This window comes from Sebastes umbrosus, chromosome 4 (genome assembly GCF_015220745.1).
Source record: "Sebastes umbrosus isolate fSebUmb1 chromosome 4, fSebUmb1.pri, whole genome shotgun sequence".
Classification (NCBI taxonomy): Eukaryota; Metazoa; Chordata; class Actinopteri; order Perciformes; family Sebastidae; genus Sebastes; species Sebastes umbrosus.
In genome coordinates this window covers 5,282,232-5,296,747 of record NC_051272.1, presented here as the reverse complement: position 1 = coordinate 5,296,747, position 14,516 = coordinate 5,282,232, and the positions used below count along the sequence as shown (strand labels likewise).

Below are 14,516 nucleotides of genomic sequence, written 5' to 3'. Positions count from 1 at the left end.
TTTTTCTTTCAATTAAACATTAATTGCTTTTTAAAAAGGGTGTACTTGCAATATTATGCTATTATATTATCATTATATCGGTGGCATAAAATAGTGTTAAAATAACAATAATATTGTTTATCGCAACTATTTCTGGGACAATATATCCTCCAACAAAAGTAGTTATCGGCTTATCCAGCACCGACGGTAGTATTTATCATTTGGATGTGCATGCTTTTGTAAATATTTTTTTGGTTTGCTATTAAACCCTTTAACATCTTTTAGGCCGAGACTTGACTTGTTAAGAGAACCTTAAAAAGCCATCTGAACAATCAAGCTACAACATGGACTTCGTTAGTTGCTCTTGTGAAGAACGTCGTCTCAGTCCTCAAACAGTCCTCAAACAGTCATCTTAGACTGAATTTGTACTCTACTTTGGTGTTATCTGTTAACTTTTGGCTCTTTTCCACCAAATGGTCCCCAGGAACAAAACTCAGGAACTAAATCAGGACCATACAAATTCTTATTTAACTTTTTGGGGGGCAAGAACTACAGACCAGGAACTACATTTAGACACGAGTTCCGCAGCTAGTTCATAAAAAGGTTTGTGGGTTTTTGTGAAAGTTCCTGCAGTGAAAAAGGGCTATTAGACTCAGCTGAAGTAGTCTTACAGTCATACCAGACAGTCCGGTACACTGCACTCAAAGCACAAAAACATACAACAAGACTGAAAGGTTCATCATTCATCATCAGATATCATTCCTATCAAAGATTTGGAAGCAAGTTCAATCTGTATTAGTTCTCTGAGACATTTCTCACGGCTTCTAAAAGGTGGAAATGCAGATCTGAACCACCACCTCTCTCTTCTTGCTGACAAACCAACAGACCAACACAAGCAGAATCATTTCCTCTGTAACATTTGTTCAACACTGCAGGTGTTTTCATGTGAGTTCCTTACCTCCAACACTGGCCCTGCTCCCAGGATGATCTGCTCTACGCCGCTGGCGAATCCCTTCTGGCTGAGTGCAGTCAGGTGATGAATGAGGAAGTTGGTGCTCTGGGTCTTCCCAGATCCGCTCTCACCAGAAATTACTATGCACTGGTTCTTCCGTCGCTGTAGCATGGCATGATACGCCACATCCGCCACAGCATAAATGTGGGGCTCCAGCTTCCCCAGTCTGTGGTTGTCGTACAACTTGACATATTTAGGATTGTAGATGGGCAGGAACTGAAAGGGGTTAATCACAATAAGAATACTCCCAATGTACGTGTAGATCTTCTCCTGGCGGAAACGTGCACGAAGGCTTTCCAAAATGGCGCGCTCTGTTAGCTCCGGGAGAGCGCAGAGGTCGGACGGAGGGTCGCTCCCTGCAGGCTGGGGGAGGAAACCCCGTTCCACCAGGCGGCGACGCTCCTCAGTCACCCGCAGCCACATCTGCAGGCTGCCGCCATAATGAATAGATCCATCCAGGTTCTTCTCCCGCAGGAGGAAGCGGTAGTCGTCGCCACTGCACAAGCCGCTGCGGTTCTCCAGGGCGCTCCGCGGCCACAGCATCATCCGCTGAACAGGGCAGTCGCCGGGGTTCAGAATCCATTCCTCCCCGCCGAACTCCTTCACCTCGGCCAACACGTAGCATTTGGTGCGATCCAGGCGCAGCCGTTCGATGAGGCACTCGATGGCTTCAGCGGCTGTGGTGTTCTTGCGGGCGCTGACGGGGCAGTAGATGGTGCCCTCAGCCAGGGCGCCCGGGTAGACGCGCAGGGTGAACTCCTGGTCCTCCAGGCGCCGCCGCATGCTGCCGCTAGCGGTGGCCATGTTGGCGCTGCTGGCGTAGCTGCAGCCGCCATCTTGTAAGCTCATGGTGGCGCAGCAGGTCCCATCAGCACACCGCTCTCTGGGCCCGGAGGACTGACTCAGGACATCCCAACTGGAGGAGGACAGAAACGGAGAGAGAGAGAGAGAGAGAGGAGGTTAAACATGGTCGCAAAGCAACAAAACAACAACAAGGGTTCAAAGGAGAAATTAGTGGTTTCAGATCACTTCATGTTCTCGGGCATTTCCAGTACATTGAGTCACAACAGGGTCAGTAGAGTCATGGAGATTTCATCTGTCCCATGACAGAGTAGGTCGACTCAATAGGCTTTCTGTTTGGGATGGTAAAGGGAACGACTATCACCGACGCCACAAAAGAGGAGCATGAGACCGAGTCAAGAACTGATAGCTATTCAAAACAATGAGGAACAGTAGCTGCTTCATGAATTTAAAGGCTACTGGCCAGCTTATCAGAGTGTGTGTGTGTGTGTGTGTGTGTGTGTGTGTGTGTGTGTGTGTGTGTGTGTGTGTGTGTACTCATGTGATAATCCAAGGGCTCTAGCCGTGTGCCAAGATTAACAGCTGCCACTTTCCACACAAAAGTGGCTGTAATGAGAGCACAATGGTTTAATTCACCACTTCCCTGTTGATAGTGAACACAGCACTCCATTCTCTCACACACACACACACACACACACTCACACTCACACTCAGTCCAGTGTCACACACGACAAAGCTTCAAATGTGATGTTGAAAAAAAAGATAAACTGTAAATTGCTGTTAAATATGCTGATGATTATGAGATCAAACTACTACGATAACTATGTGATACTGATATATTGTATAAAGCAATATTACATACTCAACAGGTGTACTATCGTTCAACGTACTTTAGTGTGAATAAACAGTAGTATGGCTCTTTTTCAGAATGAGTGGTAATTTACATCGTCACTTCCTGAGAACCTCCTTGCCGGTTGGAGAAGTGTAACCATGGTAACCTGTGCCAACCTCATTTGACCATAACAACGCTTTGTGAGAATCAAAGTCTGAATTAATTTAAAATATATATTACGCCTATAGCAAAGTTATGCCGCCGCAGTGTCCAGCGTTGCAAACTGTGATATTTCACGAGAAATAGTATGCAATTCGTGTACTATTGGTTTCATACTTAGGTTTTGGACATACTAAAATATCTCACACACTGTTTTAGCGTATTAAATAATGGACGCATTAACTATATTTAACTCACTGAATTGTATAGCAACTAAGAAAAAAGTAACATTCTGTTGCTTTTACTTTAAATTATATTAAAATACTGCAAAACAAGATCAAAATTCAATATAAGTAATTATTTTACAAGCTTATTATTCAGATAGTCAGTAATGTTTGCAGTATTAAGCATTGCATACATCATTTTAATAGAGCAGGTACAATTTCCTTAAAAAGTCCTTCCTTTAAAGTACATAAAATAGTAATATAATAGTACATGTAATCTAATTTTTGGATGAAATTCTTTAAAATCCAGCAAATTGAATTATATGAGAAAATAATTCTAATCTGTGAAAACTAAGTATACATACAAACCACACGCATATATACAAGTACTGTTAATGAAAGGACAGGAAGTGATGGCATCACTGTCAGTGTTTTCTTTGTTGAGAGTAATATTATTAGGGAACTATTACTTTGACATTGTATAGTCAGTCGTTTTTAATATTGTCAGTCAGATCTTATTCTATTCTACTATGTCATCATAACTAAATGCAGAAAATGCATAAGAGTGACAAATGTGTTTTGCTGAACTCCAGTCTCCATGCAAATACAAAAAACATTAACCAGACGATGAATATGAATCTCTAAAGTACCCCAAAATGTAGAAACATGAACTCAATTTAAATGTAGGCCAAAACCAAGACCACCGCCGTGAAAGCCTCGATGATCCCTGCACTTCATCATCTCTTCCTATTTCCTTCTTTTTCATTTTTATGCAGGTTTTCTATCAGGCTTCACGCTGTTTCTGCTCCTTTCTCTCTGACTATGTTCTGGATATTCACTTTCAACACAAACAAATACACGCATCACATTTATTTTCTACGTCCTTTTATCTTTCAAATCAATTTTCCATTCAGGTTCTGTTTGCACGGCAGTCAGGACAAGGCATTAAAAATGAGATAACCAACAAATGCACTGAGGTCATTATTTCTATTAAAATATGTACCGCTGTCCTTTAAGGCTCTCTAAATCAAATCCTGCTCTCATTTAAAAACATCTCTCTCCTGCTTTGCCAGACGACTTTTAATTTTCTTCATTGGCTCTCTCAGCTAAGTGCATGCACCAGACAGATAGAGGAGGAGAGAGAAAGGAGAGGACGAGCCAGCCGGTCGTCCTCTGAGTGCCCCAGACAGACCCTCCTCTCCCTCCTTCCGTCTGCAGTGATCCTGACCACCTACAGCAGTCTGCAGCAGCCCGCCACCACCAGACAGAGACAGAGAGGGAGAGAGGAAATAACCAGCTGGGCGTCTGTAAGAAACAAAGAGGTGAACTGTGAGGGATGAAAGACGGAGCAGAGGCAGAGACGACAGAGAGTACACAAGATTCAAAACAACGTCCCCCGCGACTGATGCAGCCACTCGTTGAGGCACTAATGAGCTGTTCAAACGGGGAACGGGTCAGAGTTTCAAGTCTGTTATGCAGAAATGTAAATACAGTCGGTATTCATGGTCCTTTTATGCCGTCTGGTTGGGTCCTTTTGAGTATTCGTGGTGCTTGTACAAATAAGAACAAAACAAATGAACAACACTGAAGCAAAGCTACTGTTGTTCCCAGACTGCAGAACTAAATCTGATCAGCAGGAGGAGAGATATATATCTAGACACTGGATTGATTGAAGCCAGCTAAATATGAGAATCACGTGCAGCCACACTTTTTGTTGAGATCTCCGTACACATTAAAAAATCAAAACAACTTCTTCTTCCTCCTCTATCGGTTGGCAAACAACAAAATGCACTACACTGATCATAGAAAGGCGACAGAGAGTCGTCTTCTTACTTCCCTTCTTCTTGTGTCTGAGCCAGCTTACATCATTTTCTAGATGCTCTATACAGCCACATTCCACCTGCTGGCCTCTTTTGGTTGATATTAGGGCTGTCAAAATATTTAATCGTGATTAATCGCAAAGTAATCTCACATTTTTTATCTGTTCAAAATGTACCTTAGAGGGAGATTTAATACTCGTATCAACATGGGAGTGGGCAAACATGCTTGCTTTATGCAAATGTATGTATATATTTACTATTGGAAATCAATTATCAACAAAACTGTGACAAATATTGTCCAGAAACCCTCACAGGTAATGCATTCAATCATAACATGGCAAACTCAAGAGCAACAGGCAACAACAGCTGTCAGTGTGTCAGTGTGCTGACTTGACTATGACTTGCCCCAAACTGCATGTGATTGTCATAAAGTGGGCATGTCTGTAAAGGGGAGACTTGTGGGTACCCATAGAACCATTTTCATTCACATATCTGGAGGTCAGCGGTCAAGGGACCCCTTTGAAAATGGCCATGACAGTTTTTCCTCGCCAAAGTTTAGTGGATGTTTGCATCTTTATTTAGCCTCCTTCGTGACAAGCTAGTATGACACGGTTGGTACCAATGGATTCCTTAGGTTTTTCTAGTTTCATATGATGCCAGTATCTTCACTTTAGCTTTACAACTGATGCCGCTACAACCTCTGAAAGAATAGCGGTCACGCTTGAAAGCGGCCGGTCAGATTTTTAAGAACTTTTAAAAATCGCAAATTACGTTAATCCATTATTAACACAAATATGCGTTAAGGCGTTATTATCAGGTAAACTTTGACAGCCCTAGTTGATATACATATACAGTTACTGAAACCAGCTGTTCTAGCCTTCATTTATCTCTCCGGTTGGTTTGTCTTCATCAGTTCTCTGTAGCTGGCTGATCTCTGCTGTCAATCTAACTCAGTGAGTCATTAAGCTGGAAACTAGTGACTTATGACTGTCGTCGTCATGTCCTCGTGTCACCGCTAAAACGTTAACCGCTAGGGGGGAAAGACAGGCTGATTTCACAATGAGACCGGATAGCAGATACAGTGGATAGAGAGAGAGAGAGTACAGTGTGTATGTCAGAGTGTGTAGGTTTCAGTGAGAAAGTAACTGTTGTCTGGCCTATATGTCTTCACACTGGACCAGACACTACCTAAAGAATAATATAAACTGTGTGTTATACATTTTCAAATATAACTCTAACCCTAGGGATAAAACGAAAGAAATACTAGAAATACAAAATATATAAAATTACAATTCACAGTTGGTCTAAGCAAATCTTCCCTGAAAACTGAGCTTGGATCAACACAGTTATGCAGACCTACTTTGAATTTTGTATTTAAATGTTTGTACAGAAACAGAAATAGTTTTCTGCTACTTCAGAACCAACAAAACACGGGAAAGCCACCATGACACAATAATGTTATATGCCCTTTTTACCCATTTCCTATTAGTGATTGATAAAGAGCAATACATTTTCTAAACAGCTAGTGTCGGGTAGTTTTTTTCCAGGAAAAATCTATTTTACGTAGAATGTAATTGGGTTTATATATTTCCAGCAGAAGCAAAAGTGTTTTTTTTTTTAATAAATAGAAGATTACCTGAGTAGAAAAGATTTTATCAATATAAAATGTATAGAACAAGACATTACAGTACAGTAAGTCACTCTGATACACGAATTATCTCTGGGAAATATCGTTCATAAACACCACAGATGTCACTAAAATAAAAGGATATTGCGGATTGCCAGTTTAAAGGATAAGAGGGCAATCTAAATCCCTACTCTGGGTAATGACATTTTTTCCCCAAAAACGGATATACGGCAAGTTTAATTCTTCTCCTGTCGGCCTTGTTGCCTGGAAAGCTTTGACCTGCGAGTTAATTTGAGCAGAGCAGAAAATCACTAGTCTGTCTGGCTGAGACTTTATGAGCCAGCAAGCTGGACAGCAGGAGACATCAGGAGTAGCTGGAAGGTTGCGTTGCATCGTCTGAGGGATCAGGGGTGGGGACTGACGGATGGTCTTTCAGGGGGTCAAAGGTCAGAGTGAGGAGCCGAGGTTACATACCAGCTGAGGCTCACATGTGTGGAGCTACGAAGCTGCCCGGAAAATTTGTTTTTTGGGGGAGATGAAAAAACTTTTCTGGCATTTCCTTGAACAGCTGCATGCGGTGAGGTCATTCAGGCAGGAACTGGACGGCTATTAGACACGAAGTACAATGGATAGACGTGACCTTAATACTGTATGTTCAGCATTTACAGCAAGTTTTAATGATGATGATGGATAAAGATGGAAAGTGATATAAGTCAGGCACAGCGAGGAGGGGAGGACACGAGATGAGAAGAAAGATAAACAAAAAGAGGTGGTGAAGTGGAGGACGCTAAACGTCTGCTATGTCTTGTTTTGACACGGTTGAATCTGAAGTGCTGACAGCGTGTTGAGATAAGGACGTACGCTGACGTGGTGGAGGAATGAGCTTGTGCTTTAAATTGGAGAGAGATTGAAAGAGAAGAGGACGTCTTAATGAGAGCGTGCCGGTCGTTTGACTGGTGGAGAGGTTCAGCCCCGGGTCACAGCCATTCGGAGCCATCACTCAGGTGTTAACGTTAGAAAACAGAGCTCCTTCCCAGTAGGCATTAATATTTAAAGAGAAAGAGCCCGACGGAGAACGGAGAGGGGTTCGGAGAGGAGAGGAGGATTTAAGTTTAGAGAGGGGAAAGATGGAGAAAGAGCAAAGGAGAGAAAGTGACAGAAAGGACAAGGAGGGCTGCAACTGGTGATTAGTTTTATGATTTAAAGGAGTGAGTAGCATTTCGGGGGATCTATTATCAGAAATGGAATATAATATTCATTATTACGTTTACTTTAGTGTATAATCACCTGAAAAATAAGAATCATTGTGTTTTTGTTAGCTTAGAATGAGTCCTTCATATCTACATAGGGAGCGGGTCCTCTTCACAGAGTCCGCCATGTTTCTACAGTAGCCCAGAACGGACAAACCAAACACTGGCTCTAGATAGCCTTTCATGTTTTTATGTTACTTGAAGGAGTGCAAAACCGTGGTACCACCAGCCACCGTCTGACTTCCATTGCTCCTAAAGTAGTGTTATTATGGTAAGGATGGCCTCTGAGCGAGGCGAACGCTGTTACCAAGGTTTTGCACTCGGCGGCTCACGTTACCGTAGTCTTGGAAAGGGAGGAGTGAGTGGAGGGGTACTCGGTTGGTTGCAATCTGCAAACACACTACTAAATGCCGCCAAATCCTACACACTGTACTGTTAAAAAATGTCAGAAAATGACAAAAATTGTTAAATTGTCTAGTTTTTGTCCGTCCAACAGACCAAAACTCCAAAAACAACAAAGAAAAGCATAAAATCTGCACATCTGAAAAGCTGAAAACAGCAAATATTTGGCATTTTTGGTTGAAGAAATGACTGAAACGATTAATCGACTATCGACACGTGCAATCGACTAAAGTTGCTACAGAGCACCTTGGTAGCCGAATGGTTACAGCGCATGCTACATGACGGCAACATCACCAGTTCGTCTCCGGCTGTTGGACCTTTGTTGCACATCATACCCCTCACTCTCTCCACCCCGTTTCCAGTCTGTCATCTGTCCAATAAAGTCAAAAATGCCGCTTAATTTTCTGTCGATCGACAAATCAACTGAATTGTTTCAGCTCTAAACAGGATGATATAGGTGATGGCACCGTGCAGCTGTCTCCACTGTATACAATCAAATACAAGTTAAAGAACACTGTAAATATACATTTATTGCTTTGGATGCTCTCAAATTTGATCTGAAAATAATTACCTAATTGTCCCACTACAACTTCCCAGATATCGGTATTGCCATCTCTCCTATGAAGCCTGAAGGTCTACATTGTGGTTGCCTATGTCCATTAGCTGCTGCATTAGAGTATTATTAAGTGCATTTATGTGTTTTTCTATTCGTTCAGGAACTATCAGGGCAGAATTTGCAGTGGTGGACATCCCTGAACATTACAACTCTTAGTCTTGCTTATGTGACTTAGTAGTTTCTTGGAAATCTTTGTTTGAAAACGGGCTTCAAGAGAAGACTTCAGAATTACATTTTGTGACTCATGAACATCTCTTCAATACACTTTTGTCTCTCTAGCAAAGAGACGAAGAGGTATGTTTCTCATCTTTTGAAACTCCTACATCTCCAGATCTTTCTTTGGCACAGAGAGAGAATAAAAATGGATATTTTATAGCAGCAGTGCAGCAAACATGCCGTAAATTACTCCGCCTCTATAACAAATGCATTAGAGGAGACGGGGAGTCTTTAGGATCGTATAAAATGTAGAGAAAGCTGCCAGCGACCGGCACGCATCCAAGATATTAAATACAGATGAGAAGCTCAACTCGTCCTGCAGGTCTTCAAGAGTCTGGCTGGTAAACAGTAACACCCCCTCCTCTCCCACAGTCGGTTCTCACCAGTATAACGGCAATAAACACCAAACCTCAGCATTCCTCCACACTGCTCACACACACAACTTCATTTAAATCTCTCAACACAGAACGTGTGTTTTCTCCTGGTCCCAAAACTGAGAGTTGTTCTGTACTTATTACACCAAAGATGACTGCAGTAGTAGAGAAGTTACTACATGGTTAATCTGAACTGTGACTAACACACAGTACTTCTTCTCAACCTCCACACACACTCGCTCCCGCCCCTGATCACTCATCAGAAAAGATCATTAAGGGATTACAGGCATATTTCAAACTCCCTGTGGGTTTATTCCTCACTACTGGCTGCTGATGATCTACAGTAGGTCCACACACACACGCACACTTACACCCACACACTCCCAAAGCATCAGCTCGCCACACCTTGTCTGCAAACATCTCACCAACGGCCCCTGAACTCAAAAAAAGAAAGGTGTGTGTGTGATTTGCATGCAGCTGGTTTTATGGAAGCGTAGAAGTCACCTGGGGTCTTTGGCTTGTCGTTGCCCGTTTTTGTAAATAATCAAAATAAACAATCCTGGATTTTCAAAATAAAAAGCAAAAATAAAGCAGCTGTATCTGTACAGTAGGTTTAGAAAGGTAGGCTCATGAAGCCTTTTGTATATAATGCCAAACATTCACTCATCATGCTACACAATCAGTTGGTTTTTGTTTTGGTTCCTGAAAAGTCTGACATTTTGCACGTCAGAAGTTTTTCACACCATCTGTGGAAAATGAGGGTGGAGGAAGTAAATCTGTGACCTCTTTCCCTCCTTCAGTATCTACAGTTAAAGTTCCCTTTAGGAACATACACAATCCCCCAAAACTGCTCCAGTAGAGTTGCCTGAGAGCCTCAGTGTGCTTTAAATGAAACACCTCTTCCCCCCTAAACCTGTTTGATGTCAGAATAAGGGGGGGGGGCTGCGCCCAACGTAACTTGTAACTTTCCAAAAATTCAGATGATCTGACAATCACACCCACTTTCTGCAAAGTCTGGCCAGGTGTGTGGAGTCGAGGAAGCATGCATGAACTTCGCTCTCTTTCAAGCTCTTTTTTGCCTTCTTCAAAGAACTAAATCTGATACTTCTCGGGTGTACAACCGAGTGCAACACCATGGTCCTCTTTGAAGAGAGATTAACTGAAAGTGGATGCTGTTATCTGCATCTCGCCCCTCACTGTGACGGCTCTATAAACACTTTCACCTTCAGATGTGGTCGGACGACTCGGTTTGTTTAAAGCTGGGACACACCGAGCCGAAATCAAAGAACTAAAGGTGATGAAGGCCACCAGCTGCGTCGCCTCATGTCGCCTTTGTCTCCTTTGTTGCCTTTGTCGCATTTGTCTTGGCCAAAAAGTTGCATTCGAACATGCCACAAAGATTACAGCCGAAGGCCAACTACCACGTGTGTGTGCCCTCTTGACTTTACTCATTGGCTTACTTTCCTCACTTCTGTTTCTCTTCTTGTGCACTGATTCGTTTAAGCTGAACCGCCAATAAGAGTGATTTCTCTCATCGACGAGCTCCGCTGCCGATTCAACATGCTGAATCAAACCGAAAAAACTCAGACATGGGCAGACTGGAGCCGACAGACGCTCACCTACGGCCTCCAAACTCTCCGACGTGCGACCGTCGGCTTGGTGTGCCGGGGCCTTAAGGCACGCTGAGCCCTGCAGACTGAGCTTCTACTGCAGCATTTGCTTTAAAGTGTGAATGTGAGACAGAGTGTTACTGGAAAACAGAGGATGTGTTCAGAAAACTTTCCCTGGAAAGTTAAAGCTAGAAAAAAAAGCTAAATAATAAATGCCTTGTGTGTGTGTGTGTGTGTGTGTGTGTGTGTGTGTGTGTGTGTGTGTGTGTGTGTGCGTGCGTGCGCGTGCGTGCGTGCGTGTGTGTGTGTAGTGTGTGTGTGTGAATTCCTGAATTCCAGCAGGCCAGCAGAGCTCACAGGAACTGAGCCCACACAGACACAAACATCTGCCAGAAACTCGTGCACACAGAGACAGAGTGCCGAGTCATTCAGTGCAGCGTGTGACTGTGTACGTGTGTGAATGCGCAAAGAAAAAAAATGCACATGCAAGTTGCAATTTCTGCAACGACCAAATACTAGAAAAACACCCAGGATTGCAGGTTTTTCTGATTTTTTTCTCTCTTTACACTTTACAACTCAGCTTGGTTAGAGGCTGCAACACCTTTTTTATATAAATGTGTTTATTGAGCATCTGGGAAAAAGCTGTTCCAAAAATGACAATCTACATATACTTCTTTTCTCTATTTTCAAAAGTAAAATAAACAGTCCCCTTATCCCTCTTTAGGTCTTTCACCCCACAAAACAATTGAAACCCACGTGCGTCATATACTGTAGGGCTGTCAATCGATTAAAATATATAATTGTGATTAATCGCAAATTAATCACAATTTTTATCTCTTCAAAATCTGTCAAGTTTGTCTGTCAAAATTTGTCAAGTATTTAATACTCTTATCAACATGGGAGTGAAGAAACATGCTTGCTTTATGCAAATGTATGTATAAATGTATTATTGGAAATCAATTAAACCCTCACAGGTACTGCATTTACTGAAGCCCAACAGGCAACAACAGCTGTCAGTGTGTCAGTGTGCTGACTTGACTATGACTTGACCCAAACTGCAAGTAATTATCATAAAGGGGCGGCTGTGGCTCAGAGGGTAGAGCAGATTGTCCACCAATCGGAAGGTTGGTGGTTCGATCCCCGGCTGCTCCGAGTCACATGTCGATGTGTCCTTGAGCAAGACACTTAACCCCAAAGGCTCCCGAAGGCATAGCCATCGGTGTGTGAATAAGTATTAAGATTAGATCCTAATGGGCAAAGTTGGCACCTTAGTAGCCTCTGCCATCAGTGGGTGAATGCTGACATGTAGTGTAAAGCGCTCTGAGTGGTTGGAAGACTAGAAAAGCGCTATATAAAAGCAAGTCCATTTACCACAAAGTTGGCATGTTTGTAAAGGGGAGACTCGTTGGTACCCAGAGGTCAAGAGACCCCTTTGAAAATGGCCATGCCAGTTATTCCTCGCCAAAATTTAGCATAAGTTTGGAGCGTTATTTAATGGATTCCTTAGGTTTTCTAGTTTCATATGATGACAATATTGTCACTCTAGTTTTAAAACTGAGCCCGCTACAACCTAAAAATCACAAGTTGTTTAATGTGTTAAATAAATTAGTGGCGTTAAAACGAATTTACGTATAACTGCGAATTAACTTTGACAGCCCTAGCTTCATATCTTATTCTAAGACAGATATTTTCATTCATTTCTTGAGGTAATAACTTTTCAATGATCTGCTAAAGTGTCCACAATGAGAGGAGAAAAATGATACACAACAATATGTTGGAAGAAGAGGGAAGAGGAGAAGCATGTTTAAACTACAGATGGCTTATTTATGACTTTACATGCCGTCAACACATATGTGGGCACACCCTGAACTGGTCCCTTCACAAGGTCAATACTGAGAGAGAGAGAGAGTGTGTTAAAGACATGATGCAGAGCCACTTCCCCATCCTCTGCCCTATTACATTTCCCAATGGGGGATGACATCACCTGGACCTGCACCGCTCTACTCCTAGCACAGAGAAGTACACACATACATACACATACACACACACACACGCACACACACTCACACACACTCACACACATTCACACACATTCACACTAATGGAGCATCAGTGTCAGAAAAAGACCACTGTGGGGATCTGTATTGATTAAAGACCCCCCCCCCCTCACTAAAACATCATCTGAGCCTCTCTGTTGCCGTGGTTACAGGCTGATTGAAATCAATTAGTACCATGTGCATCTTATATCCTCTCAATGTGATATTATTGTGTTCTCTGTGTAGTATCTTGCATCACTATTACACTGTCTTCAGTCGAGGATCAGAATGGGGAGGTTTTTGTTTTGGGGACTGGAACAGTTTTCTGTTTTTCTATTTCCCAAATCTCTGTTTTCCGTCTTAGTTTCCCTTTTAAATGCCTTATTTTTATGCTACATAACGAGCTGCAGATCGAGCAGTAATTAAAGCAGCATTAACAGTGTTTTTTGGCCATTTAAGGACAGCAGAATAAGCCGTAAATATGCGACCGTTGATGGCAACAATCAGACTGAACTAAAACATTTGTGGGAAACACTTTTCATTTCACATGTAGTCAGCAAAAGAGGGGCAAGTAATATTTTCCTAATTTCAAAACAAAATGTTTTACTTAAAAAACATTATTCATAGGATTTTACAGAGCTGAAGGTATAATATAAAATGTTTTATGGCCTTTTTAGCAAAAAAATGTTTTCTTGAATCACCAAATTAATTGGGGGTTTTTTTGCCCTTTTTTGTTATTTTATTCATGATTACAAATATTTTATTTTGAATATGTCCACTGGGGCCTTTCAAAATAACGGTAATATTTTCAGAATAACATTAAAATTCATGTCAATTTAATTTAATAGAATGATTTCTATATTTTTATGTGTATCACAAATTCTTATATCAGCTTAGTGAGTAAACTGCACTGCACAAAAGAGTGTTTTATCTCGCTCTATGCTTTCTATCCTTTCCCAGCATGCAGCTAACCAACCCCCCCCCCTGGGAGACACCGATGACTCTATAAGTGATGAACAGCGAGTGGTTATCGATCCGAGCCTGTGTGCACAGAGAAAATGTCGACCTCGCCTGCAGGGCGGCGGGGTGTGTCCAGCAGGCCTCCTGCCGGAGGTTGAGCCTGAACATGACCGACAGGAAGTGAGCCTGACACAGACACATTGTCTGGCTGGTTTACTTCTATGTGCATTATGTTATTTAACAACTCAAACGTCGTGGATGATGCATGTGTTGAAAGTGTCTATAAGTGCCTTCTTGTCTTTCTTGTTTTTTCCTTGTTTTCCAAGAACACGTTTTCGTCTTACGGTTGAGTACAGCGCAACCAGTTATCTCTCTTTCCAAGTATTGCTTTGATGGGTTGAGAGATAATGAATTATTCTTTTTATAAAGGAAGCTGAAAGAGGCATTTGTGTGTAGTTGAGATTTGTTGAATCAGATTATAGCAGCAGTTACTTCACAGAGAACAAATATTCATTATGAATTAGTTTCCTGTCAGAGATATTTTTGCTAATAAGACTAAATGTCTACAGACATGCTAGCGGCTCTGTGAGGCTTTACT

The 14,516-nt window shown here is 42.1% G+C and overlaps 1 protein-coding gene across 14 annotated transcripts in view; it reads right to left on the bottom strand.

Annotated features, from left to right (window-relative positions):
• The window catches only part of LOC119486452 (unconventional myosin-IXAa-like), a 164,362-nt gene that overhangs the window by 123,123 nt on the left and 26,723 nt on the right, over positions 1-14,516 (bottom strand). For all 14 annotated transcript variants that reach the window (XM_037766583.1, XM_037766579.1, XM_037766580.1 and 11 more), the window contains exon 2: positions 938-1,907. In XM_037766583.1, coding sequence (XP_037622511.1) covers positions 938-1,840 — 903 coding nt within the window. In that variant the 5' untranslated portion in view covers positions 1,841-1,907. The remainder of the gene's footprint in view (positions 1-937; positions 1,908-14,516) is intronic.